The 25,978-nt window shown below is 43.7% G+C and overlaps 1 protein-coding gene across 4 annotated transcripts in view; it reads left to right on the forward strand.

Moving 5' to 3' along the window:
* The window catches only part of SORCS1 (sortilin related VPS10 domain containing receptor 1), a gene marked incomplete at its 3' end in the record, with an annotated part of 485,219 nt that extends 462,057 nt beyond the window's left edge, over positions 1–23,162 (forward strand). Inside the window, exons 24-27 of one of the 4 annotated variants that reach the window (XM_080641532.1) lie at positions 649–748; positions 20,780–20,885; positions 21,009–21,169; positions 22,959–23,162. In XM_080641532.1, coding sequence (XP_080497658.1) covers positions 649–748; positions 20,780–20,885; positions 21,009–21,169; positions 22,959–23,023 — 432 coding nt within the window. Of the gene's footprint in view, positions 1–648; positions 749–20,779; positions 20,886–21,008; positions 21,178–22,080; positions 22,212–22,681 lie in introns of those variants that run through there. The other 3 variants (XM_080641530.1, XM_080641531.1, XM_080641529.1) reach the window with 3 other exon arrangements.
* Between the last annotated feature and the right edge of the window lie 2,816 nt (positions 23,163–25,978).

Below are 25,978 nucleotides of genomic sequence, written 5' to 3' on the forward strand. Positions count from 1 at the left end.
AGGCATAGGGGAGAATAAGGTAGAATAGCAATCAATAGAATACTTGTATATGAATCTTACCACAATGTATAACTTGTACATATCTGCTTCTTTTAAGCTCTGTTTATAACAATTTTTAAAAACTGGGCATGACTTTTCTAACCTACCACAGGATAATTTTTAATTGTAAAAAGTATTTGATGTACTAATTATTTGACTATTTTGTAGCATTTAGGATGTAAAGTCAGGTCATGCTTAAAAATAATTATTTCTGCCCCATTGGTGTGGTTCAGTGGGTGAGCGTCGACCTATGAACCAGGTCACAGTTTTAGTCCCCATCAAGGCACATGCCCAGGTTGCGGGCTTGATCCCCTGTGTGGGCATGTAGGAGGCAGCTGATCAATGATTCTCTTTCATCATTGATGTTTCTCTCTCTCTCTCTCTCCCTCTCCCTTCCTCTCTGAAATCAAGAAAAATATATTTTAAAAATTATTATTATTTCTGCATATTCTGGAATAAAAACTCAGCATCCTATTAAAACTTAATTTATATAATTCACAAGCATACTATTGGGAATGCCTTGGTAAATGCAATACATATTTCCCAACACATTTGTTTATAGTCAGTATGGCAATTTTGGTGGCATTCACTATGACACTCCTATTTCAGATATCGGAACTACTGATCCACAAGCTCAACCAGAACTCGGTGCACTTTGAGCTGAAACCTGGGATCCAAGTCCTCGTTCATGCAGCCCACTTAACAGCAGGTCAGTTTGCATGTCCCCTCTCTTCCCTGGTGGCTCTAGTAAAGGGGAATCTCAATCTATCCTTTTATCATAACAAAACTAGATGGTGCCTCTCCTTATCAGAAAGGCAACAGAATAAAGTGCGTTATCTTAGTCCTGGAGAAAACCAATAAAGATTCACCTAAATACATACTCCTCAAGTAATAGCAAGTTTCATCTGGACAGAAATCTTAAAAATAAAGTTAATTCTACAAATAACATTTTTCCCGCTCTTTCTGCAAAACGTTATTTTCAAATTATTCATGTTACAAATATTTTTTTAAGGTTTTGAGAGATAGTAGTCATTGGAAATACCTGGGACTTAGCACTTGTACAGGGCTGTAGCCAGGAATTGAATCCCAAGTTGGTCATGATCTTACAAATTAACTAATGTCATTGAGTTCTGTCTTCACCTATAGAAGGTAAGAGGCAGAAACCCTCTTCCAAAGGTTATAGAGAAGTCTCAATGATAATGCAGGTAATCCCATGTAAATAGAAACAGCTATCATTGGTTGTATTAATACTAAATTAAATCAATATTTATTGAGTACTTATTTTTGCAAAATACTGTGCTGGTACAGTGGGAAATGATCTTTATCCCAAAAATACATATGATCTGGTTGTGATGGGGCAAAGTTTGCTGTAGCAGTGGTGGTGGTGCTCTGGAGTCGGGGGGATGGGCAGTGGTGGGGTATCTCAGTGAGTAATGTGCCTACATGCTCAGGTAGAGAGGCAAAAGGGCATACTTAAGCACTTAGAGTTTTCAGTCTTGCAGCCAGACCAATGGTTTTCATCTTGGCCCCATCGCTGACTCACTATATCAAACTTGAGAAGAGACTTAATTTCTCTGGGCCTTAGACATGGCAGTAGCACCCCTGTCGGTGGGATTGTGTGAGGATTATTTTAATTTAAGTAATGCACTTAGAGTAATGCCTGGCATATAGTAAGCTATTGTGTGTGCTTTTCTTTTTACTCCTTATATTATTAACAAAGTTGTATAGGAAATGTAAATCAGAAATAAATTATACCCAGTCAGAATGATATAGGAAAGGATCTTGGAGAAGGTGGATGGATGGTTAGGATTAAATGCCGGAGATATTCCAAGCACCAAAGCACCAAGGAAGGAACATGGAATAAGTGGGGATAAAGAGCAAAAGTTTCCAACTTCAGTCTCCGGTTTCCTGGAGACTCTGGAGGTGTGCCTAGGTCTATAGGAAGGCCAAGAAGGTTGGCCTTTTTTCTGCTTATATTGTATCTTTTCCTTATATTATGATTTCATTTTTTTTTTTTGTTAAAACATAATCCTACTGCCTTAGAAGAATGAATATTTAAAAGTCACTATTCCTGCCCATCTGGTGTGGCTCAGTGGTTGAGCGTTGAACTATGAACCAGGAGGTCACAGATTGATTCCTGGTCAGGGCACATGCCCAGGTTGTGAGCTCAACCCCCAGTAGGGAATGTGCAGGAGGCAACCAATCAATAACTCTCTCTCATCATTGATGCTTCTCTCTCTCTCCCTCTCCCTTCCTCTCTGAAATCAATAAAAACAATTTTTAAGTCACTATTCCCGAGCATGGGATATGGAGGTAGAGTGTGGAACTACGCCAGGCTTAGGAGTGTGTACTTCCTTTGCTGGGCTTTGGGAAGGCCAAGAGACCTTTGAGCAGAGGTATGACCGTTTCTGAGGGCCACTTGAGGAAGATGACTCATAAGAGGAAGGAGGATTGAGTCGGGTTGATTTGTTATTCTACAGCTTGCTGTCTTAATGCATCCATTGAACAGACATTTACTGAGTGCCTGCCTGCTCTGAGCCAAGCTTTGTTCTCTGAATGGAACAGTCTCTGCCCTCATGAAGCTTCCATCACAAGGGAAAGCTGGGCAGGAAGCAATTTAACAAATGCCACGTTCTGAATTATATTGCTGATGAAAATGCCCTGAAGAAATGAAGGAAGTGTAAGAAAGCAGAACTATTAAGTAGCACCTACCAGAGCAAACCCTGAGCTAAAGTCTGCCTACTTATCTCAGGGCATTTGATGATCTAAATTGGCCGTTTCCTACCCAGAAGGATGACCTTTGGTCTTTGGTGAATAGTAATGATTGACACATGACTGTTACACATAGCTGGTTAAAGTGAATGAAGAATGTCCAGAAACATCATGCGAACAGCCAAGCCACTGACAAATTTGTCAAATCAGTAGAAAGTAACTACTTGAAATTGTTTTAAATAGGTTTACTGCACTGACCTGTGTATCTCCATGGTTAGAGCATCAGCCTGCAGACCAAAGATCGTGGTTTTGATTCTCGGTCAAGGACACATACCTGGGTTGTGGGTTCAGACCCTAGCCCCAGTAGGGGCACATGTGGGTAACCAACTTACATGTCTCTCGCACATCAATGCTTTTCTCTCTTTCTCCTCCCTTCCTTCCTTCCCTTCCATTGTCTCTAAAAATCAATGGAAGAAATATTCTTGGGGGAGGATTAACTGAAAAACAAAAACAGAACTAAAAAAAAAGGTTATTGACTTATTTAATTTAAATGATGGTCCAATCTGTTTAGGGGAGAAGACTGAACCTTATCTACTTCATCCCTTGGGAAGCAAAATTCGCTTTACAGCATGCTCATTTTCTAAATAAGCACTATCTTCAGTCAGTATATTTTGCTTTCAGGTGCCTTGATTTCTTAGGAAACACTCCCCTATTTATCAGGGGCCTCTGTTAGAAAGGGGAGCATCACAGGTCAAGATAGAGACCTTACCTACTTTCCCAGTCTATAATTCTAGGGGCCACTAACATTTCATTTGTTTCCTCTCCCAAACCTCTCGTCTATCAGGCATTTTATGTGCCTGGTTTTTATTTACCTCTTTGTCATATCACATTCCAAAGATGGTCAGATGGTCAGATCATGTTGCTGAATTTGAAATCTTACCTCAAATGTTTCTTAAGGATGCCTTCCTCTAATGACATCTGGTATAGAGCTGGGATCAAGCTGAAAAAGAAGAATAAAAAGGTAGGTATTTAATTGAAACTGGTTTAGCCAGTGGCTTGGCCAGAGAAAGGGATACAGCAAAGTCATCCATGAACCCATGTGAGAGAGAAAGCCCATTCCCCATAGTAATGACGGGTTTATTGTTATTGGTTTAAGCTCTGGGTGGCAAGGAATAATGCAAAATTTGGAAGATGTGGAAAATTTCTCTAATTAATGTTCATAGTTTATTCCATAACGAGGAATTTGGAGAGCAGGACACAGATCTCTGGGAAGAAGGACTGGCCAAAAGGAGGGATATTTCTGGGAGCTCGGGTAAGCACACTGAGATTTGAATGAGAGCCCCCTGCAGTCTATGTAGGTATGATGTGAGGTTACCAAAGAATGAGACAATAACAACAATTCAGTTCAAGGCAGAAGTCCAATCTTAAACGAGGCCAATTTGGCCAGAGTGAGAAAAATATTTGACTTCCAACCATTGTGGCTGTTTGAGGCTCTTCCCTGTTAGATTTGATAGTAAGACCTTTTGGCGTTGTAATTCCAAACCAAACCAACTGGCTTATTGAGCTTCCTGTTATGACTGGCTCAGGGACTGGAGTAGATGTAGACTCATATTGGAATAACTGGCTCCAGTTTGAAGAGTAAAGGAAAAGAATGTAAAGGGCTGACTCATTAACTGAGTCTTGGAAACTTCTGTTATATTGAGTTTAGCCATGCTTGTCATAATAGTGTTAGAACTGGTGGTAGGCACAGGTACAAACTCACTCAGCCATACTTCTATATACACAAGACAATGTGTTAAGATTAGCATTTCAGTAATTGTGATAAAGAAGTAGAATATATGTGGGCCAAGTTGTCCGTTGGAGATTGTTACTAAGTTAGCTGAAATTATGATTTTTTTAAAACTATTTGAACAGGGTGGTAGAGTATATCTACTGAGACAGTGGAGAAAGTTCCTTTGCACATAGAAAGCTTGGCCTGTGGGGTGGGGGAATCAGTGCATTGAGACACTTGCCACAATTTCTTTTATTAAGTTGAAATGAACACATTCCTATTTATGGGTAGGAAGAAACCTGGGGAAAAGAAAAAACGAGGAAGAGTATTTGATGCAGATCTTTTCCTCAACTGCCTTTCCCTTCTTTCCTCCTGCAGCAAGCAGAAGAAAATACAAATTAAAAAAAAAAAGGAAAAAGGGCCACTGTTTGCAACATTTCATGTCTCATAAGCACGTTTGCTAATACCTTCCCAGGGACCATTATAGCACACTGCTGCATTCCATTAATTGCTCAGCAGATGTTCAGCAGCCTTCTTTTAAAAATGTTTGAGCCAGAATCTGTTGCTGGTGAAAGAGGCAATGCATTATTTGGTTTGTCTCCAAGGAAAAAGAACTGTCTCCTTTCAGGAATTTACTAGCCTTATTTTGTGTCTCAAATTCAGCTCCCTGTTAGGTTTTATGGGAACACAAGGTAAGCATTTCCAGATACCTGGGTGTCATTAGAGATTGGTTTGAGTTTGTTTCCCACCCCTGCTCTCATGGTCTGGTGGGGAATTCGTTAACTTTGATATCTAAGCCGAGCTAAACTTTGTTTTAGCAGTCCTTGTTTATTCTCAGCCATTCCTCTGCTTCTCCATTTTGGTGCAATTGCTCTTGAGACCACACCACTCTTGACACATATGTTTCTGAAATTCTCTTTGCAGAAGGGAGAGATGTGAAAATGTCTGAGAACGGGGAAAGAAGGAGATGGTGTTGTTGAAAAGTTTGAAGGCGGGCCATGGCTCTCTTTGGCTTCTAGAACCCAGTGGTAGCAGGCATCAGTGTTTAGCAGAAAAAGGCCAAGGTGTTACAAAACAACCCAGGGAGTGGGAAAAGGGAGTAGACATCTATCAAACTGGATATTGGACTGGACACTCTGGTGTTTTGACTGAAGTGTTCCTTTCCTCATGCTGTTCCCAACCAGACTATTTCTCTCCCTTCTCCATCTGTCCACACTTCCTAAGTCTATTTTTATTTTAAGGCTCAACTCAATGCCAACATGTGCATGAATCTTTTCTAGAGACCTTTCCCTGGATTTCATCTATCCCTTGTTTGAGCTCACATGGATATTTAAAATCTTTATTGTTGCTATCTTTATGTTATCATCATCATCATCATCATCATCACTCTTATTTAACTTCTTAAGGACACAGTTTAGCATATCTTAATATTGTCTCAACCATGGTACCCAACAGAGAACTTGCAACATATCAGGTGCTCAATAAATATTGCTTTATAAATAATTAGATGTATAATCAGTTTCTAAGTTGAAAAGATATATTCAAAATCTTGTTCTCCCACTTAACTGCAGATTTAGTTTGTGTAATTTTGAACCTGTTCTATGAGATGCTACTTCTTACCAAATAATTGATAAATGAATAGCCTAGCATTCATTTATCTAATAAGCATCCAGGGAAAACCCATCTCTGTGTTTTTCTTGTATCAGATATCCCTTCATTACATATTATAATCATTTATACGCACATTGTGGAAATGGGTAGGTTGAAGGAAAATGAGAGTTCTGTATTCTGGAACAAGAGATTCTGGAGACAACAGGAGTAGGGCAGGCTTGAGGGGCTGTTCCTGAAAGAGACTAAAGCAGGTGTAACTTATTGGCCATTATTTTCCTGCTCTGGCCCCTGAGGGGAATGTTTCCAGCATCAGAGAGCACCCTCACTTCATGACAGAGCTCAAGTCACACACCTTAGGGTGCACTATCCTCACTTTATCAGACAAGTTGGACCTTCTTCACGTCATGTGTGACATCTCCCTTGAGTTCTCTCTCATCCATGCTTTTACCCTGGCCTTCTACTTATTCACTTATTTATATTATTTTGTAACTTATTTATATTCTTTTTTAAGAGCTATGATGTCATCTTAGGGAGAGGGTTTTTGTTTTTGTTTGTTTCTGGTTTTTTTTTCCAGCAAGACTCACAGGAAGGCTCTGAATCTGATGCAGAACATTTCATCTCTGTAGGTACTTATGGAAAAAGAAACGTGGGGAAGACAAATATGCCTTATATATTATTAACTTTGTTGTTTATCATCCATGCATGCTAGTGAGAAACCTTTTGTTAATGAAACTTTGAGATAATAAAATATGATAAACGTGGAAAAGGGAAGAAGGGGCAGATGAAGGGATTTTAAAAATAGGTTTGGGCAACAATCAATAATCCTTTCTCTTTTTAAATAAATTATTTACACATTTACAAGAAGTTTTCAAGTCAAGTGGCAACAGATGGTAATTTATTTGATGGGGGGGTGTGAGGAGGGGAGGGGAGAAGAAACTTAAAACTTCATTGATTCTTCTCTGGTAGAACAGATGAGATTCTTCATGAGAATAGATGTTAAAGAATGGGCTAGCATCTTATTTGAGAACATAAAACCTAACTAGAGTGATTCATACTAAATTACAAACAACAGCACTTCCAAGGTCATTTGCATTTCACAGGATTTATTTGTTGGGCAAATAATCTGAAACTTGGGGAGCAGGACCTCTACATAGAGGGACTAGAAGAGGTGGAGCCCACAGGTTCCCTGGATACATGTGGGATAAATGAAACCCTGTTTGTGGTTGGGAAACTCTTTATAACCCCGTGTAGGTCCTTCCTATAAAGACACTGTTCCTGCGCCTAACTCTGCATCACTGTTACCTAAGGAAGCTTCACCAAAGCAGAGATTTCTCAGGCCTCACCGCACACACACCCTGAATCAGAATCCCAGGGAGTGATATCTGGAAATCTACAGTTTTAACAAGTTCCCAGAATGATGCCCATGCAGCCCGCCCTGCCCTTCACCAATCTCAACAACCACTCTCACCGAACATTCATCTACATAACAAGTAAAGGGGCCCATCCATCTCCAGCAATAAATCTGATTTATAACTCAGGGCATCCAGTAAAGCAGAGGCATGCTTAAAAAAAAAAAAAAAAAAAAAAGGAGTGGGGGCCTGTGATATTAAGTATAGGAGGAAATTCGTCATCAACATTAAAATCTAATTTCTCGGCATATCTGGTGCCAACCTAATTGGCAGCCTGCGTAGAGGACAGTGGGAGTAAGGGGAGAAAAATGAAGCATGTCTCTGGATCTGAGATACACCACATCCATAATCTAGATGAATGGCAAAGGCCAGCCAAACGCTGTGGTCATGAAGCAGTTGACAAATGATTTGAGTTGCACTAGAGTCTTAGTGGCAGATGTGCTTGGAGAGCTATGAGTTTTATGCAAGTTAAACAAATGATGTTTTCTAGATGCCGTTAATGTGCTAGTATGAGCAGAAAATGATCCATCTGCATCTCACTATATTTCTGCATGTCTTGGAGAATGAGGGTGCTCATCAACCCTCAGCTTTTCAGTGGGGACACTGCCCTTCTGGAGTTTCTGAGACATACGCTTTTAAAAAGAGAAAAGTTACTATTTCTCAAGGGAAGAGCCTCAAATCCCAGGTTGAATTAAAAAAAAAAAAATACACAGTAACTGCACCCACCCCCTCTGGTCTGTCTAGCAGTTGTTTTGCGTAAGCCGTTCTGTTCTAGGAAAACTGTCCTTTGTCAAGGATATGTGTGGGTTTTTCATAAAACTGTTATCTCGGCCTCCATCCATCGTTGCTGCTGACTGGTTTAATTCCTTTTTCAGGTGTAATAAAAAAGATAGTATCGCAGAGATATTAGAGAATTAATATTTCTAGGCTGCCGTTGCTATCACTGGCTATGTTATGAGTAAATGTGGGAGGGGTAAGGCAGTCAGAATTCCAGCCTAGGTCAGGGTACATTGTGAATCCGGTGTGAGAGTTTCACACAGAGGAAGACCCCTTCCACTTAAGGTAGAATTAACATTGATCAAGAAGCTTTAGAAAATACAATATAATCTAAGCCACATGGTTATAGATGCAGATGCCAGATTGTGGAGTTGTGGAGTTCTGAACTGTAACGTGAAACGAATTATTGCAGTAACATTTTCCATTTAGGGATGCAATTAGTACCAGTGAAATTCTTCCACAGCCAATAAATTGATCTGTCTCTTTAGTCTCTGGTTTTCTTATTATTTACACAGTTGTCATTTACAAGTCTTTTGTGACTAAAGTCATGCTAATTGTATTTTTCCCAAAACTAAACACAGTTTTTTTCCCCTCTATAAACAATTAGGCTTTTTCACAGACACAGAGACCCAGTGGCTTCTGCCAGTTATTGAGCTGTTGTGATGTTATGATAAGTAATAACAGATGTGAAGATATCTAAACATATCCCTATCCCCAGTGTGATTAAATGAATGTGATATTTTCATAAATGTGCCAGGGACCCACAATGAGGTTGCTCCTTAGCTTCTAACAGAGTCTGTCTTCACCATTTTCTGACTTTCTGGCCTCATTAAAGGGCCTGGAATGAGCACAGGGTAACTGGCCTGAACTGGCCAGGCTTGAGGATGTACCTAGAAACTCTTGGGCAGAGGTGGTCAAGGGGGAGGGAGTGATCAGATGAACAACTCATGGGCAGTACACAAACATGTGTCAGGACAGAAATAAATGGTAGTTAGATGATACTGTTTCCCAAGGGGAGGGCAAGGCAGATAGTCAAGAAAAACTGGCAGTGAAAAGAGAAGGCAGGGAAATACATATAAAATATAGAGAAGATTCCAGAACCTAGGAAAAGCTACCTTTTAAACACCAAGTTCCTTATACCTAGAGTGGCCAAGACTGTTGTATTATATCTCTTGTGTCTGCATAAGCTTTAATAGCACTCCCTTTCATTTTCAAAGTGTTCTGGTTTAGAAGTGAACATTTATGTTCATTGTACTTAGACCCTGCTACCCTACCAGTGTGGACAGAAGTCCAGAACAAGAATTGGATAAAGTAGAACCCAAAGGTGAGAATTGTTCATTGGATATTTAACTAGTAGAAAGAGAAGAGTTTTGAGGAAAGAAGATATGCATAACCTATTGCTACACAATCAAACACCTAGATATTCAGTGACTTAACAATAAGCATGTGTTATTGCTTATGAGACTACGAATCAGCTGGGTGCTTCTGGTCTGTGTTTATTATGTGTCTACAATCAGCTATGGAGTGTTGGGTAGGGAGCTCTATTGACCTCGGCTGGGCTGCCCCACACGTTGGGGGTCAGTTGGATGCAAGCTGCTCTAGAATGGCGTCAGGTGGAATAATTAAATGCCCCTCCATGTGCTCTCTCATCCTTCGGCAGGCTTCTCCAGGCTTGTTCACACCTGGCAGTGATAGGATTCTGGGAGGGGCAGAGAGAGAGAGAAAGTACTCAAGGCCTGGAAGCTCCCAGTTGGCATACCATCACTTCCATTTCATTCCACTGCCAAATCACCTTATAATGTTAGCTCAGATTCAAGGGGTGAGGAAACAGATGTCACCTCTTGGTGGGAGAAGCTTCAAACTCAAATTGTCCAAAGCTTGGACACAGATAGAAGTAGAGAATTGACCCAGCAATGCCATTTATCCATAGCCAGCTTGAGCCACTGTTAGCAATAAAGACATGTATTTTTGTGTTATGTTTTGTTTTCTTTTCTTTTGTTTTGTTTTAGTGACCCAGAGAATATAAAGTTCAAGCACACACTAAAGACAAGGACTGGATGTTTTTTGAGTAGCAGTAGGTGGGGCCTTCCATGCGGTACTCTCAAACCCAGATGCATAATTATGACCTCTGGAGCTTGTTACATATTCTGGGACCTACTCTCAGAAACTGATATCTATTTTCTCAAGTGAACCTTTGGAAACTGCTTTTTTACAAGTTTTCCACATGATTCTTTTCAGGCAGTCTGTTAACTGTACTTTGAGAAATAATTTACTTAGGAAGTAGGATTCTTCCTTGACTTTCAATCCTAGAAAACAAAGGCATCCTTCTCTTCCTGTCTGCTCATCATGGTGATAAGCTTGGTCTTTGTGGTACCCATGGTTGTGATTAGTTGGCCAAGTGACCTCAACATCTGGTGACTAGATGTTCTTAGAGACTTATCCAAAGTTTAGGATTAGCAGCAGTGCTTCATGAGTCATTAGAGCTTCCCTGGAAATTCCCACTCAATCTGGCCTCCAAGATCTTGGCTTCAATTCAGTAGGGCATAGCCATCCTTAAGACTTCCCAACTGGGTTGGATTTGAACTAGAGAGAAGGCCTATTGGCCAAGTGAGTGTGCTCTGAACATGTAAACCTTTCTGCACTCTAGATAATCTTTCTCTATATGCCCAAATCACCTCAATTTCTAAAAAAGGTATTTCAGACCACATGGATTTTATGACATTCAAGGCATGTCACTAAAAGCCTCGCTTGGATCTCTTTGGAGGAAAGAGAGGAAAAAAAGAAAATCAAGCTGTGGTGAAATTGCTTTTGCAACTTTTTGGTAGCACAAACTTCTGGATTAGGGATGTAATAACAGTTCCAAGTGTCAGGGTCATAGTGCAGATAGACGTTCTCTCAGAAAGTCTCTTGGATAGAATGAGAGTGAATGCAGACAGCAACAAGGGTTTCTACATGGCTTTCCCAGCGATGCCATCATGGTGTGCACTTTAATACTTGGAAATAACCATAGAAAGAGCCAAGGCTGCAGCAAAGGGGAAAGTGGTGCTCAGGAGGAGGCATTTCCTAACGTGTGTTGTGTGGCACATGGGTCTGTGGTCTAATGAGTGTGTGAAACTCTATGTAAAGTTAAATTAGTTTTGTTCACGCAAGATTGCTGTGAACTTTTAATATAATACACTCTTCAGCATCATGAATCTCCAAGATGGGGAATGCCCATCTAACACTTCTGAAAAGTATTTGACCACAGAACTCTTTTGTCATCTTTCAGGGCTGGTTTTCTATAGAATACACTTTCAGCTATATGATAGCAATGATATCACGATATTAAAAACTAGAGGCCCAGTGTGCGAAATTCATGCATGGGTAGGGTCCCTATGCCTGGCAAGCTATCAGGGCTGATCAGGTTCCCCACTCACCACCTCCCTGCCTCCCCGCCTCCTCCTTCCCTCACCACCAGCGTGCCGCCACTGCATGTTTCCCCTGACTCCTCACCTCCTCCTTCCCTCGCTCCCTCAGCAACCTGCCACCACTGCTGGTAGCCTGCCATGATCTGCGCCACCCCCTGGTATCAGCACACATCATAGCAAGTGATCAAACTTCTGGTCTCCCAGTCGAACTTCCGAGGGGACACTTTGCATGTTAGCCTTTTATATATATAGATATTGGGCATGCCCAGCAGATGTGGCTCAGTGGTTGAATTTCGACCTATGAACCAGGAGGTCATGGTTTGATTCCTAGTCAGGCCACATGCCTGGGTTGCAGGCTCAATCCCCATTGTGGGTCATGCAGGAGGGAGCCCCAACAATGATTCTCTCATCATTTATGTTTCTTTTTTTATTAAGTCTTTATTGTTCAGATTATTACAGTTGTTCCTCTTTTTCCCCTCATAGCTCCCCTCTACCCAGTTCCCACCCCACCCCATGCCCTTACCACCCCCCACTGTCCTCATCCATAGGTGTATGATTTTTGTCCAGTCTCTTCCCGCACCCCCCACACTCTTTTCCCCTTGAGGATTGTCAGTCCACTCCCTTGCTATGCTCCTGATTCTATTATATTCGCCAGATTATTCTGTTCATCAGATTTTTTTATTCAGTTGAATTTTTAGATTCACTTGTTGATAGATATGTATTAGTTGTTCATAATTTTTATCTTTACCTTTTTCTTCTTCTTCCTCTTCTTTAAGAATACCTTTCAGCATTTCATATAATACTGGTTTGGTCGTGATGAACTCCTTTAGCTTTTTCTTATCTGTGAAGCTCTTTATCTGACCTTCAATTCTGAATGATAGCTTTGGCTGGGTAGAGTGATCTTGGTGGTAGGTTCTTGCTATTCATCACTTTGAATATTTCTTGCCACTCCCTTCTGGCCTGTATAGTTTCTATTGAGAAATCAGCTGAGAGTCGTATGGGTGCTCCCTTGTAGGTAACTGTTTTTCTCTTGCTGTTTTTAATATTCTCTCTTTGTCTTTTGCTCTTGGCATTTTAATTTTGATGTGTCTTGGTGTGGTCCTCTTTGGATTCCTTTTGTTTGGGGTTCTGTGCGCTTCCTGGACTTGTAAGTCTATTTCTTTCACCAGGTGGGGGAAGTTTTTGGTCATTATTTCTTCAAATAGGTTTTCAGTATCTTGCTCTCTCTCTTCTGGCACCCCATAATTCGGATGTTGGTATGCTTGAAGTTGTCCCAGAGGCTTCTTACACTATCTTCATATTTTTGGATTCTCTTTTCTTTTTGCTTTTCCGGTTGGGTGTTTTTACTTCTTTGTATTTCAAATCTTTGACTTGATTCTTGCGATCCTCTAGTCTGCTGTTGGATCTCTGTATAATATTTTTTATTTCAGTCAGTGTATGCTTAATTTCTAGTTGGTCCTTTTTCATATCCTTGAGGGTCTTGCTAAATTTATTGGCCTTTTCTAGAAAATTCTTAAAAAATCTTATAACTGTGGTTTTGAACTCTATATATCCAGTCATTTGCTTTCCTCCATTTCTTTCATTTGTGACTTGTTTCTTTGTCTTCGCATTTTGGTTGCTTCCCTGAGTTGATAGAGTGGCTTTGTGTCCTAGGTGTCCTATAGGGCCCAGTGGCTCAGCCTCCCCAGTTACCTGAGGTGGACACTCTTGGTGCACCACTTTGTGGGCTGTGTGCACAGTCTTCTTGTAGTTTAAGCCTTGATTGTTGTTGGTATCACTGGGAGGAATTGACCTCCAGGCCAATTGGCTATGAGGATCAGCTGTGTCTATGCTGGGAGAACTTCTGTGCTAGAGACACCCTTATGAGGCAAAACTTGCTTCAGTGGGGCTTTGGTGCTCACTGAGTCTGCCCCCTGAGTGTGTCCCTTATGGATCTGAGGGTTGTAATCTGGATAGTCCTACTCTGACCCCTGGGTACACTGGCTCTTGGATCTCCAAGGAGGTGCTAATTTAGCCTCTGCCTGAGGCCACCCAGCAGGAGCTACAGAGAGATCTGCAGATTCCTCTTCTTTGTTTGGGTTTTGGAGGTGCCCAGATGAGGCCCAGCTGTGAAGCAATGCAAGCTGCTGTGGGGCATTGGACCTTCTTTTGGATGTTCTGGGTCTCTTTTACTCAGCTGAAGTGTGTTAGGTAAGTTTAGATTTCAAAGGACCAGGCCATTCATATGCAAACGACTCTGCACACAGCTGGGGTGGGGCTGAGTCTCAGGGCAGAGCAAACAGCAATGGCTTCCCGTCAGCCCTGCCCTAAGAGGCTCCCGGGTCTCAGTGTTCCTTGGTAATCGCTGCAAGCACCTCTGAGAGAAAGCCGCCCTTGAGTTCTGCCCACTGCCAGACAGTCCATTTTCTCCCCATATGAGTCTGGGTCCCCAGAGTCTCACCCGGAACTGGAGTTCAGAGCAGTCAGGAGCTTGTGTCTCCCTCCCAATTGAAAAAGACAGTGGTGTACTCAGTTGCCAGCCCTCTCTGCGCGCACCTCCATACCTCTGCCTTTACTTCCGCAGCTCCTCTGAGTCTCAGTATGCTTTTCTCTTCCCTTCTAGTTGTAGAATTTCCACTTAGCCAGCCTTCCTGTGGTTCTGGATGATGTCCGTTTTGTCTTTTAGTTGTAGTTTTGAAGTGGTTGTGCAAGGCAGCAAGTTCAGATGTTTACCTGTGCCGCCATCTTGGTTTCTGTGTCCATTTATGTTTCCCTCTCTCTCTCTTTCGCTCTCTCTCTCTCTCTTTCGCTCTCTCTCTCTCTCTCTGTCTCTCTCTCTCTCTCCTTTCCTCTCTGAAATCAATAAAAACATATTTTTTAAAAATATATTGGGCATGTACCAAACACTATGCTAAGGCTTTAAAAATATTATCTTACTTTATTCTCACAACTTTCTAAAATAAACATGTTTTATTTCCATTATGTAGATGAGGAAACTGAGATTTAGTTTAAGCCACTTAGCCCATAAGTGGAAGAGTCAGAATCTGATTCCACAAAAGCGACCATATCTATCAATTAATTCACCCTAAATGTGGAATTCTGACTTTGCTCTCACACATGCAATCTGTGACCATTTATTTAGCCCTCACTATATATCAAGACTATTGTTATTACTGTAAGCATGGCTATTATTATAATCACTAGAGGCCCAGTGCACGAAATTCGTGCATGGGGGGGGCGTGTCCCTCAGCCCAGCCTGCACCCTCTCTAATCTGGGATCCCTCTCACAATCCAGGACTGCTGGCTCCCAAATGCCTTCCTGATTGCCCCTAACCGCTTCTGCCTGCTAGCCTGATCACCCCCTAACCACTCCCCTGCCAGCCTGATTGATGCCTAACTGCTCCCTGCCAGCCTGTTTGCCCCTAACTGCCTTCCCCTGCAGGCCTGGTCACCCCTAACTGCCCTCCCCTGCAGGCCTGGTCACCCCTGACTGCCCTCCCCTGCAGGCCTGGTACCCCCCAACTGCTCTCCCCTTCAGGCCTGGATCCCCCCCAACTGCCCTTCCCTACAGACCCAGTCACCCCCAACTTCCCTCCTCTGCCGGCCAGGTCACCCCAAACTGTCCTCTCCAGCAGGCTTGATCGCCCCCAACTGCCCTCCCTTGCAGGCCTGGCCCCTCCCAACTGCCCTCCCCTGCTGGCCATCTTGTGGTGGCCATCTTATGTCCACATGGGGGCAGGATCTTTGACCACATGGGGGTAGCCATCTTGTGTGTTGGAGTGATGGTCAATCTGCATATTACTCTTTCATTAGATAGAGGCCTGGTGCATGGGTGGGGGCCAGCTGGTTTGCCCTGAAGGGTGTCCTGGATCAGGGTAGGGGTTCCCTTGGGGTGTGGGTTGGCCTGGGCGAGGGGCCTGTGGTGGTTTGCAGGCTGGCCATGCCCCCTGGCGACCCAAGTGGAGGCCCTGGAATCTGGGATTTACTTATCTTCTACAATTGAAACTTTGTAGCCTGGAGTGGAGCCAAGCCTTCTGCTCACTCTGTGGCGGCAGCCATTTCTGTTGGGATTTATGTATCTTCTATAATTGAAACTTTGTAGCCTTAAGCGGAGGCCAAAGCAGGCCAGGGCTGCAGAAGCTTGGCTTCCTCCATCGCCGCAGGCAACCCTAGCCTTCTGCTCTCTCCAGCTCCGTGGCTGCCGCCATTTCTTTTGGGCTTTATTTATCTTCTATAATTGAAACTTTGTAGCATTGAGTGGAGGCCTGGGCAGGCAAGGGCAGGCGGAAAGCTTGGCTTCCTCCATTGCCAGGGAAACCCAAGGCTCCCTCCTGCTCTCTGTGGTTGCAGCCATCTTGGTTGGGTTTATTTGCATATTCCCTCCTGATTGGCTGGTGGGTGTGGCTTGTGGGTGTAGCAGAGTGATGGTTAATTTACATATTACTCTTTTATTAGATAGACTTCTAGGTGTTCATGCACAAAAGGTGAAAATTTGGTGCATTTCTGAGTTCTTGCTTGCCTGCTGGCCTGCCTCTGTGAAGTGCAGAAGGGGTGGGAGAGGGAGAAGACAGCACACGTTTTAGAACATGGGACACAGAAGTTCATTTTTCCAAAATAATGTGCTAATCACTAAACAGTATTAATGCCGCTTGCTTAGGAATGTGGATTTGAGTGGGGATGGTTTAGAATTGGAAGATTTAAGCTAGTGATGGGGAAAAGGAAGGGGGATAGAGTCCCTGTGTGTGTCTGTGCGTGTGTGTGTGCGCGCATGTTGGCTTTCTGTCTTAGAGAGAGGCTAGCCAAAGTAATTTCTTCTCTTCAGCTTTTCATTTATTTCAAATGCCAACCCTTTAAAGCAAGCTTAAGATTCTTTCTAGTTACACCACAACACTGATATTCTGCTTATTCTAAAAGAACCTTCAGCTAGGAATTAGAAGTTTAGCAAATAACCATCCTAACCATCTTCGTCCTCTCTGGGTCTCCATTTGTTCCCAGTCAAAGTAAAGATTGCTTTTAAAATATATTCTTTTTTTTTTTTAATATATTTTATGGATTTTTTACAGAGAGGAAGGGAGAGGGATAGAGAGCCAGAAACATCGATGAGAGAGAAACATCGATCAGCTGCCTCCTGCACACCTCCTACTGGAGATGTGCCCGCAACCAAGGTACATGCCCTTGACCGGAATCGAACCCGGGACCCTTCAGTCCGCAGGCCGACGCTCTATCCACTGAGCCAAACTGGTTTCGGCTTAAAATATATTCTTATTATTATTTCTTTATCATGATAATGTGGAGAGAGAAAGAGACCTTATCTTTTAGAGTTGTATCTGAATTTGTAAGGTAGCTCCCTCCTGCAGCCATCCAAGCCTCCCTCCTGCTCTCTGTGGCTGCAGCCATCTTGGTTGGGTTTATTTGCATATTCCCTCCTGATTGGCTAGTGGGCGTGGCTTGTGGGTGTAGCAGAGTGATGGTTAATTTACATATTACTCTTTTATTAGATAGGATTCTAGGTGTTCATGCACAGAAGGTGAAAATTTGGTGCATTTCTGAGTTCCTCATAGGATTTTAGAACTGTGTTTGCCAGCACCCACACTGAGAAACATCCAGTGACTTGCAGTGCTTTCCTGTCCTTATTGCTCTGTGCATGCATAATGGCAGATAAACTGCTCAGCACTTTCCCCTCTGCTTCCACCTTTTTTATGCTGCAATTGGAGAGGGATTAAGTTTTGCTAATTCCACACAACAAGCTAAAGCCCATTTATCACAATTTTCCATTCCTCAGCAAAACATACAAACGCACCTAAGTGTTGGGCAAACTAAGACATGCAGCTGCTGTTGTGTGGAGCAATAATGGCCTGTTTATATGCAGGCGCAGAGCAGCAAGAAGAACACAGAGGGCAATGGTATCAGTCTCCCTCCCGCCTCTGCCTGCTGCATCTGCTTGCCCACTGGCCTGCCTCTGTGAAGTGCAGAAGGGGTGGGAGAGGGAGAAGACAGCACACATTTTAGAACGTGGGACACAGAAGTTCATTTTTCCAAAATAATGTGCTAATTACTAAACAGTATTAATGCCGCTTGCTTAGGAGTGTGTATTTGAGTGGGGATGGTTTAGAATTGGAAGATTTAAGCTAGTGATGGGGAAAAGGAAGGGGGATAGAGTCCGTGTGTGTGTGTGTGTGTGTGTGTGTGTGTGCGCGCGCGCATGTTAGCTTTCTGTCTTAGAGAGAGGCTAGCCAAAGTAATTTCTTCTCTTCAGCTTTTCATTTATTTTAAATGCCAACCCTTTAAAGCAGGCTTAAGATTCTTTCTAGTTATACCACAGCACTGATATTCTGCTTATTCTAAAAGAACCTTCAGCTAGGAATTAGAAGTTTAGCAAATAACCATCCTAACCATCTTCGTCCTCTCTGGGTCTCCATTTGTTCCCAGTCAAAGTAAAGATTGCTTTTAAAATATATTCCTATTATTATTTCTTTATCGTGATAATGTGGAGAGAGCAAGAGACCTTATCTTTTAGAGCTGTATATGAATTTGTAAGGTAGCTGAGATTTGCTTCAAAATAATCCAGTGGTTGGGGGATGTGGGGAGTGGATGAAGGTAGAAAGGAAATGATAATACCGTCTGTGGATTTATGGTCATGGAAATAGGTGGTGGATCCATGAGACTTCCATTTTCTAGGCACACATAATACGCATATATACATATATGTGTGTATACATGTCACCCAAGTTTCAAAGTGTATGATCTATGATTTTAAAACTTAATATTTTAACTTGTGCCATTTGTTCATTTGCTTCTTGTACTATTGTTCTTGCCTGAATTTTCTGTCTGAAAATTATCTTTTAAAATTTCTTCTATCCCTCACTGAAACGCAAGCCCAGGGTTGAGTATATATGAAGTGTGTGTGTGTGTGTGTATGCGCATGCGTGTGCATGTTTGGTGAGTGTGTGATAAATGACTTGGAGTCAGGTCTTATTTCTTCTACTTATTAGTTCTGAGCCCTTTGGAACAACATTAATCAATGGGAATCTCATTGTTCTTATCTGTTCAGTGGAGACCATAGGTCCTGTCTTCCATTTGTGAGTCAATGTTGATGTCTATGATTAACAGAGGTGTTCTCTGCCCTGATTTGGATGGGAATTCTGAAGTATTTCTGGACTCCTTTGCTGATGGCATTGTGCTTTCTAAGTATCTGAAAGAGACCTCTATTTTATGATTTCCAGCTAAAGCCACATGTGCCATGGGTGTTCCCCTGCATCTTCCACACACAGATCTGCAGACTCACACCTCACAGCTTAAGTGCTGCTTACAGAGGAGAGAGAATCACAGGGGTGCCTCACCTTAGTGCTTCCTAAAGGCTGATTCTACTAACACAACTGAGCCTGTTTTCTAGGAAAGAGGACTTGACTTTGTTTTTCACCAAATGATTTGGTGTATGGAATATACTTCACAGTACATAGGGGTTATTGAGTGGCTGGGCTGTTATCCTACAACTAGAGGCCTGGTGCACGAAATTAGTGCACTCAGGGGAGGGGGGTTCCCTCAGTCCAGCCTGTGCCTTCTCGCAGTCTGGGAGCCCTCGGGGGGTGTCCAAATGATGGCTAAGCCAGCAGTCGGACATCCTTAGCACTGCCCCGGAGGTGGGAGAGGCTCTTACCACCACTGCTGCACTCACCAGCTGTGAGTCTGGCTCAGGGCTTGTTGCTGAGCGCCACTCCCCCTGTGGTAGTGCACTGACTACCAGGGGGCAGCTCCTGCATTGAGCGTCTGCCCCCTAGTTGTCAGTGAATGTCATAGCGACTGGTCATTCCACCATTCAGTTGATTTGCATATTAGCCTTTTATTATATAGGATAACCAGACAGCCCAGAGCAGCCTCGAGCCTCGTGGGAGACTGTCCATATTATAGTCACCTGCTCTTGAACTTTAGTGACCAAAACTTTGCACTTTTGGCTCTCAACAGAGAAAAGCCAGAGAAAGTGGTGCTTAAAGGTCACCCACATTTCTGAGTATCAGGCTTTGCTTCAACTGATGGACATTAAAAGGTCAGCACTCAGGCTTCTAAGGGGTACATGTTGCTTGTCTTTTATGCTTGAGCTATGCTATTTTTGCAAAATGTCAGTTATCAAGAGGGCAAAATTTAATTGGAAACAAAGTTTTAAAGTACAACAGGTTTGGCCCTGAGATGGAAGAGGTTTGGGAGTGGAGAGAGATGTTCCCTGGAGCAGCAATCTAAGGGCAGACTCCAGGAGGGAGAATCTTCTATGGCAGCAAAGGCATCTGTTTAGTCCGAGAGGTGAATTTCTCTCGCCTAGAAGGCCGCTGCTTCCTGGCACGAGCTGTCAGAGCTTCCAGAGGTTGTAGAAACAACACCCGATTGCACAGCCCTCCCCCAGCCCTTGAGATATAGTCACTAAGCTACCAGTTTTCTGTGTGTAAAAAACATTCGCGTGCTCTGTGACTACTTTTCAGTTCTTTCTTTCACATAACAATGACTGGGATAGGAGTGAGAAAAAATGGGTCATTCATATACATATTCCTTTGGTAGATTTTCTGATTATCTGCATTGCTGAGAAGGAAAAGCTTGCATTCAGATTATAGGAAAATTGACTAAGTATATTATTATAAATATTGATTAGAAAAAATAGTGGCAGCAGTAGTGATAAAAGCTAATATTTATAGAAGACTTAATTTGTGCCTAGCACTTTTTCAGTGCTTTGCATGCATTAACGCATTCAATCCTGGCCAAAGCCCCATGAGATAGGCACTGCTGTTCTCATCTCAGCCCATGAGGCACATTAAGCTGAAATGACTTGCCCAGGATCCCACACCTTGGTCGTGGTGGAGCTGGCAGTAATCTGGCTTCACTGCCCCTCTGCGGCAGGCCGGCTGGAGCATTCTGGAGGCTGGGGCAGGCTCTGACGCACCCACACGTCGGCTGTGTGACTTTTATCTTACGTGCAGGTCCCACAAGGTTTTCTGGGACTCTCCATGCCTCTAGGTGAGCACCGTGAGCCTCCCACAGAGTCCCACCTGCCCACGTCCCTGCTCATGCCCATGCCTTGCTTTCCCCAGCCCCACTGATCGACCTCACTCCGACCCACAGTGGATCCGCCATGCTGATGCTGCTCTCCGTGGTGTTCGTGGGGCTGGCCGTGTTCGTCATCTACAAGTTTAAAAGGTACGTGTGCCTCCGTCCTTGGCTCCCCGCCCTCTGCCTTCTCTGGGACAGGTTCAGAAGCACGTGTCACAAGTGATGTCCGTCTCCCGCGCATGGCAGTGACGGTTTCTGTTAATGTTTTAGGAAGATCCCCGGGATTAATGTTTATGCCCAGATGCAAAATGAGAAAGAACGGGAGATGGTCAGTCAAGTCAGTCCCACTGAAAGCAGGCCCCATATCTCTCAGACTGAACTAAGGAGGCCTGGCCAGCTGATAGATGAGAAGGTGGAATCCCAGCTCCTAGGTAAATGATTCCCAGTAGCTGTCAGCCCTTCAGCCTGAGTAGTCGGCGGCTGACTCTCTCTCTAACGCCTTTCTGACTTGACATAACCACTGTTTTCTGCGCTAACATCCCTCAGAGAAGCAGCTAAGATAACTCCTTCCCTGCTTCCTCCCCTCGGAGGGAAAAAGCCTTCCTGCTCCTGTCTAGTTATCCCCCTCCCCCTCGTGGCTTTGTTCCTCTTTTTGCAAAACTCCTTGCTCGAACGTTGGGCTCTAAGCTTTCTTGGGCAAAGAGCAAAACATTGGCTCTGACAAGACTCGGGAAGGGCTGGCCCCAGAGGCTGGCCCTGGTGGCCTGGAGGGCCGGGCAGGGTGTGAGGGATGGGGTACGTGACGACCAGAAAAAGATAGGGCAGCCTCACCTTGAGACCCCACGAAGTTTTCTAGGACTCCCCATACCTCTCATGACCATGACTTGCTTTCCCCAGCCCCACTAATCGACCTCACGGGAGGAGTGACATAAGAAGGCTAGCAGAGGAGTGACAGCCCGATCACTCTGGGATTTTAAAAAAAAATCTAGCAGTAATCTAAAAATCGTCCCCCAGAAAATATAGAACCTGCGAATTTTAAGGACAAGAGGCACCGAGTTTTTAGAACATCCCAGGAGTGGGCTTTCCTGAGAGAGATACTGGACGGCTAGATGGGCAGCTCTCTTTCTCCTTTTTCCCTGCCCCCTACTAGAAGTGTTGAAATGGACTTCCTTATATATCAACAGAGCCTGTGACGTAAGCATGCAAATCCAAAGAGTTTCCAGGGTGTCTGCGAGATCCTATTATTTATGGCAGAGAAAATTTCCCGAGAAGTTAGACAAATGCGTGAGGCCACCATTGTGATCCATTTCTCTTCTTGTTTCCTCCTGTCTGTTGGCAACAGGAGTTGAAGCCGTAACTGTTCCCACCTAGACCCTGCAATGCTGACTCCGATGGATAAATTACTATGTAACCATTCATGCTTCACTCTAATGGTGATGATGCCAAGCCACCTAGCAGGCCCTGATAAGATTGTCACTTGGGGGAAAAATGAATACCTAAATGCAAACATCACCCTGTCTTTAAACGGATAGCAGACAGTCCCGTGGCTGTATTAAGGGGAAATTTAAATGCAATGACTGGCTCATGCTGGAGCTAATAATAACCACTGCAGCCACGTCGGGTGTCCGGTTTTCACAGCGCGCTCTCTCTTATTTGGGGAGACAGGGCGATAAATGCGTAATTGCTTTGGGTTAGAAAGAAAAAGGCTTTTCTGTCTTCAAGCCCAGAGAGGCGTTCACCCTGTGTGTTCACTGCTGGAGCTTCTAGGTTGCCTTTCTGTGGGTCATTTGGTTTTCAATCCCATTTCCACGGGGTCTGAAGCACAGCCGCTGTTTTACTTTGTCAAAGTAGCCCTCCCTCCCTCGCCAGGACATTGCAAAGTCTCTGACACCTTTCTGTTTCCAGTGTCATTAAATGAGTAAGTGTTACACGTTTTCTCTTAGGAGAGTAGCTTTACCCTCCCCTCCCTCCCCTTCTGCTCAACCTGGTGACTCATCTCTCCGATTGCAAAGAGCAAGACACGCCACTCCACCTTCAACGCCAAAGCGGGGATCTGCTGGGGCACACTTTGCAATTTAAAGAAAACCCCCAGAGGCTCCAGGCGACCTGCTTGCCACCCATCAGGAAAGAATTTCGCTCTTGTCAAGCGCATCACCCTTCATGACCACTAACTCTGTGTTTTCTTTCTTTCCTCTGTTGTTCTGTTTCCTATTTTGCCAGGAAGTATTTCCATAGTTGCTGAGAATCAAAGCACAAAAGAAATCCCTACCTATGTAAATGTTTGAATGGAGGACGCCAGTAAAAAAACAAAAAACAAAAACAAACCAAACAAATAAAGTAAAAACAATCAAAATCCAAACAAACAAACACTCACTGCATCGGGACTTTTTAATTCTCCAGACACAGACAACAAGGGTTGTTAGCTTTAAGCCTGTGCATGTGGACGGTACCTTGAGAACACACTTGGAGGGGCAGTGGACAGGTGCTCTCTTTTCATGGAAAAACACTCCCCTCCCCCTCTCTTCTTCTCTTTTTCTGATCCGTCGTGTTTGTAGAAAATTCCTAACATATACGGGCCAAGGAAATCTGCATGCATTTTTGGAACTCCTCTTGGCTCTAGATTTAACAGCTATTTCAGCTCTACCGGCTGATGGGTGGGTTAGCCACCCAGCCCCTTTTCACAAGACACCAGGACATGCACAGAAGTTTGAAACTCTGAGCTATTTCTCTGTTCCATCTTCCTTATTGCCATGTCCACGTCCTAGTTATCTGGTGGCCGTGTTGGCCAGCAGTGGCCACAAGGCTGCTTTTGCATTCTGTGTGGCCATGGGGATAAAGCTCTGAGTTGAAGTTCCCTGTATGCAGGCAGAGTAGGGAAGGACAGCTGGCAAGGGCAAGCATGTCAGAAGTGGACCTGTGTTTCCTGTTCATCCTTTCCGGTTGTGACTGCTTCCCTTACAGCTTTCTTTACTCCTCCTCCAATTTATATGAAAAACAGAATCTTAGTTATTACCCATGGACCTGCCTTCCCATTTGTTTGCTGTCCCTGTGGTCATGATCTGTGGATGTCTTTGCATCTCTCCCTTCTAGTCCCCAAGTTACCCTTCACCTGTTCCTGCCTTTTCTTCCCAAACATGTTGCTAGATTCTGGACCTTAACCCTGATGTTGCCTAAATACTGGCCTAGCCTCTGCCAACCCTACCTCCACCGCCCACAAGTTCCTCGTCACTGTCAATTTTGGACACTCCCAAGCATGCCAGCTTCCGTACTCACTGACCAGCTGCATCCTGCCTTGCAGGGTTCAACTTCATGCACCCTCTGTCTCCTCTTCCAAATACCCTTGTCCTCTCCCACCTGGAAGCATACCATGTGTGTGAAAGAGTTGGTATGTCTGCAAAGCAGTTCAAATCTGGCCCTGTGCATTGGCAAAGAAAGCATTCCGATGAATGGTGGTATCCTCACCCCCTCACAAAATTCTCGTGCAGGCAGGTTTTAGAAGATTCTTGTGAGAAATGTTTTGAAATGTTTTGAACATGTATGGCAGGGCAATTTCCTTCTGTGATGGTTGCTGTATCCAGTATTTCCTGTCTCACAGTAGAGTAAAAATATTTGTAAAATAAAACCGTTTTCACCAGATGAAGAAGCAGGTTAATGGGTTCAATGTTCAAGAGTGTCAAAAGGTCTGAAAATATATAGAGATCTTGTCTTACATGTGGATGAGATTTTGATTGAATAGGATGATCCCAGCCGTTTCACTCGAGTGCTCCCAGATCTCTGAGTATCATAGTATTGGCAAAGGCAACATTAATACCATAAAGGGGAGGAGTTAGCCCACTAACTAAAGTGATTGGCTCAAAGCATGAAGAAATTGCAGTTTTCCCCGGGCAATCAGGAGAGAAGGCCCCGAGAAAGAAGGAAACGAAGCTCTTGGAATATTCTGGATTGGGCCAAGCCCACTCTAAAATTCAGGAGAAAACAGTTTTGAAAAAACTACTTGGAGCACAGCGTCCTTCTTGGTCGACAACAGGGTATAACAGGGCTCTGGGTGTCCTAAAGATCCTGAGGACCCTGGCCCTTCCGTAGCCCAGGCAGAGGAAGACTAGCCAAGCTGACGTTAGAAGTTAATCAAGCAGAAGTTTTTATAGTTGAAGATGCCCGCTGTGAATTTGGGAAATGGATTATGCCTGAGGCGGCCATCTATTTGTAGAAATCAATTGCTCCCTGACCTGCCAGGCTTCCTATCCCATAGGAAACATCCTCATAGATCCTCTTCAGTTGGAGCCTCCCAAATTTAATCTGGAAGGCAAAGTGTTTGGGAACCAAAAGAGGCCCAGGGAATCCTCAGAGTTGCAGTTCTGTTCATTTTAATTGGAAAATGATGAAAAAGGGACTAACACTCAAACCTAGCACAGTGCCTTGCCTAGAGTATCTATAAAGATAATGGTTTGTTGAAGGAATAAATGAGTGATGACATGAGAAGACATAGGGAAGAATGGGCTTGTAAGTCCTAACTAAAAGCAGAGGTGGACATGAGATGCTTGGCGTTCTGGGAAGTGACCAGAGATGGCCAGATCTAGATGAAGCATCTCCCAGGTCCTCATGTGCCTCTCCTACCTGTAGGAGATTCAAGAGGCAAGGTACTGCTCAGTAGGAATTTCATTGTTCTTAAGATCTAGCTCCATGTTTCTCAAAGTCTGGTACTGGACCAGCAGTATCAGCATCACCTTGGACTTGTTAGAATGCCAGTTTTGGGTCCCCACCCCATCTCTACTGAATCAGAAATTCCAGGGATGGAGCCCATCAATCTGTGTTCACAAGCCCCTCAGGCAATTGGGAAGTACACTGAAGTTTGAGAACCACTGTACTAGGCCATTCCAGCTCAGTCCCCGAAGAGAACTTAGGAATAATAGTCTATAGATGGGAGGGACCCAAGTGCCTACCTACTCGCTAACAGCAGGTGCAAACACAAGGCAGAGTTTGGTGGGCTTGAGGCCAGAAGAGTGGGTGGGGTGGGATGGATATAGAGGGTAAGATTCAGGGCAAGATAAAAATCTGCCATCACAATGTTTTCCAAAATCTCAGAAGGCAAGCTGTGCATGCTCTACCCTGAATTACCCCAACCCACATTTTCTCCCTTGCCTTATTCCTAATTGGGTTCACTGTCCAAAATGCAGAGGTTTGCTTTGCTTTTTTTCCCAGAAGTTCAAAACAGCAACTTTGAGAGCAATGGGGTGCTTGGC

This window comes from Plecotus auritus, assembly GCF_963455305.1.
Source record: "Plecotus auritus genome assembly, chromosome: 9".
In the NCBI taxonomy this organism is placed as follows: Eukaryota; Metazoa; Chordata; class Mammalia; order Chiroptera; family Vespertilionidae; genus Plecotus; species Plecotus auritus.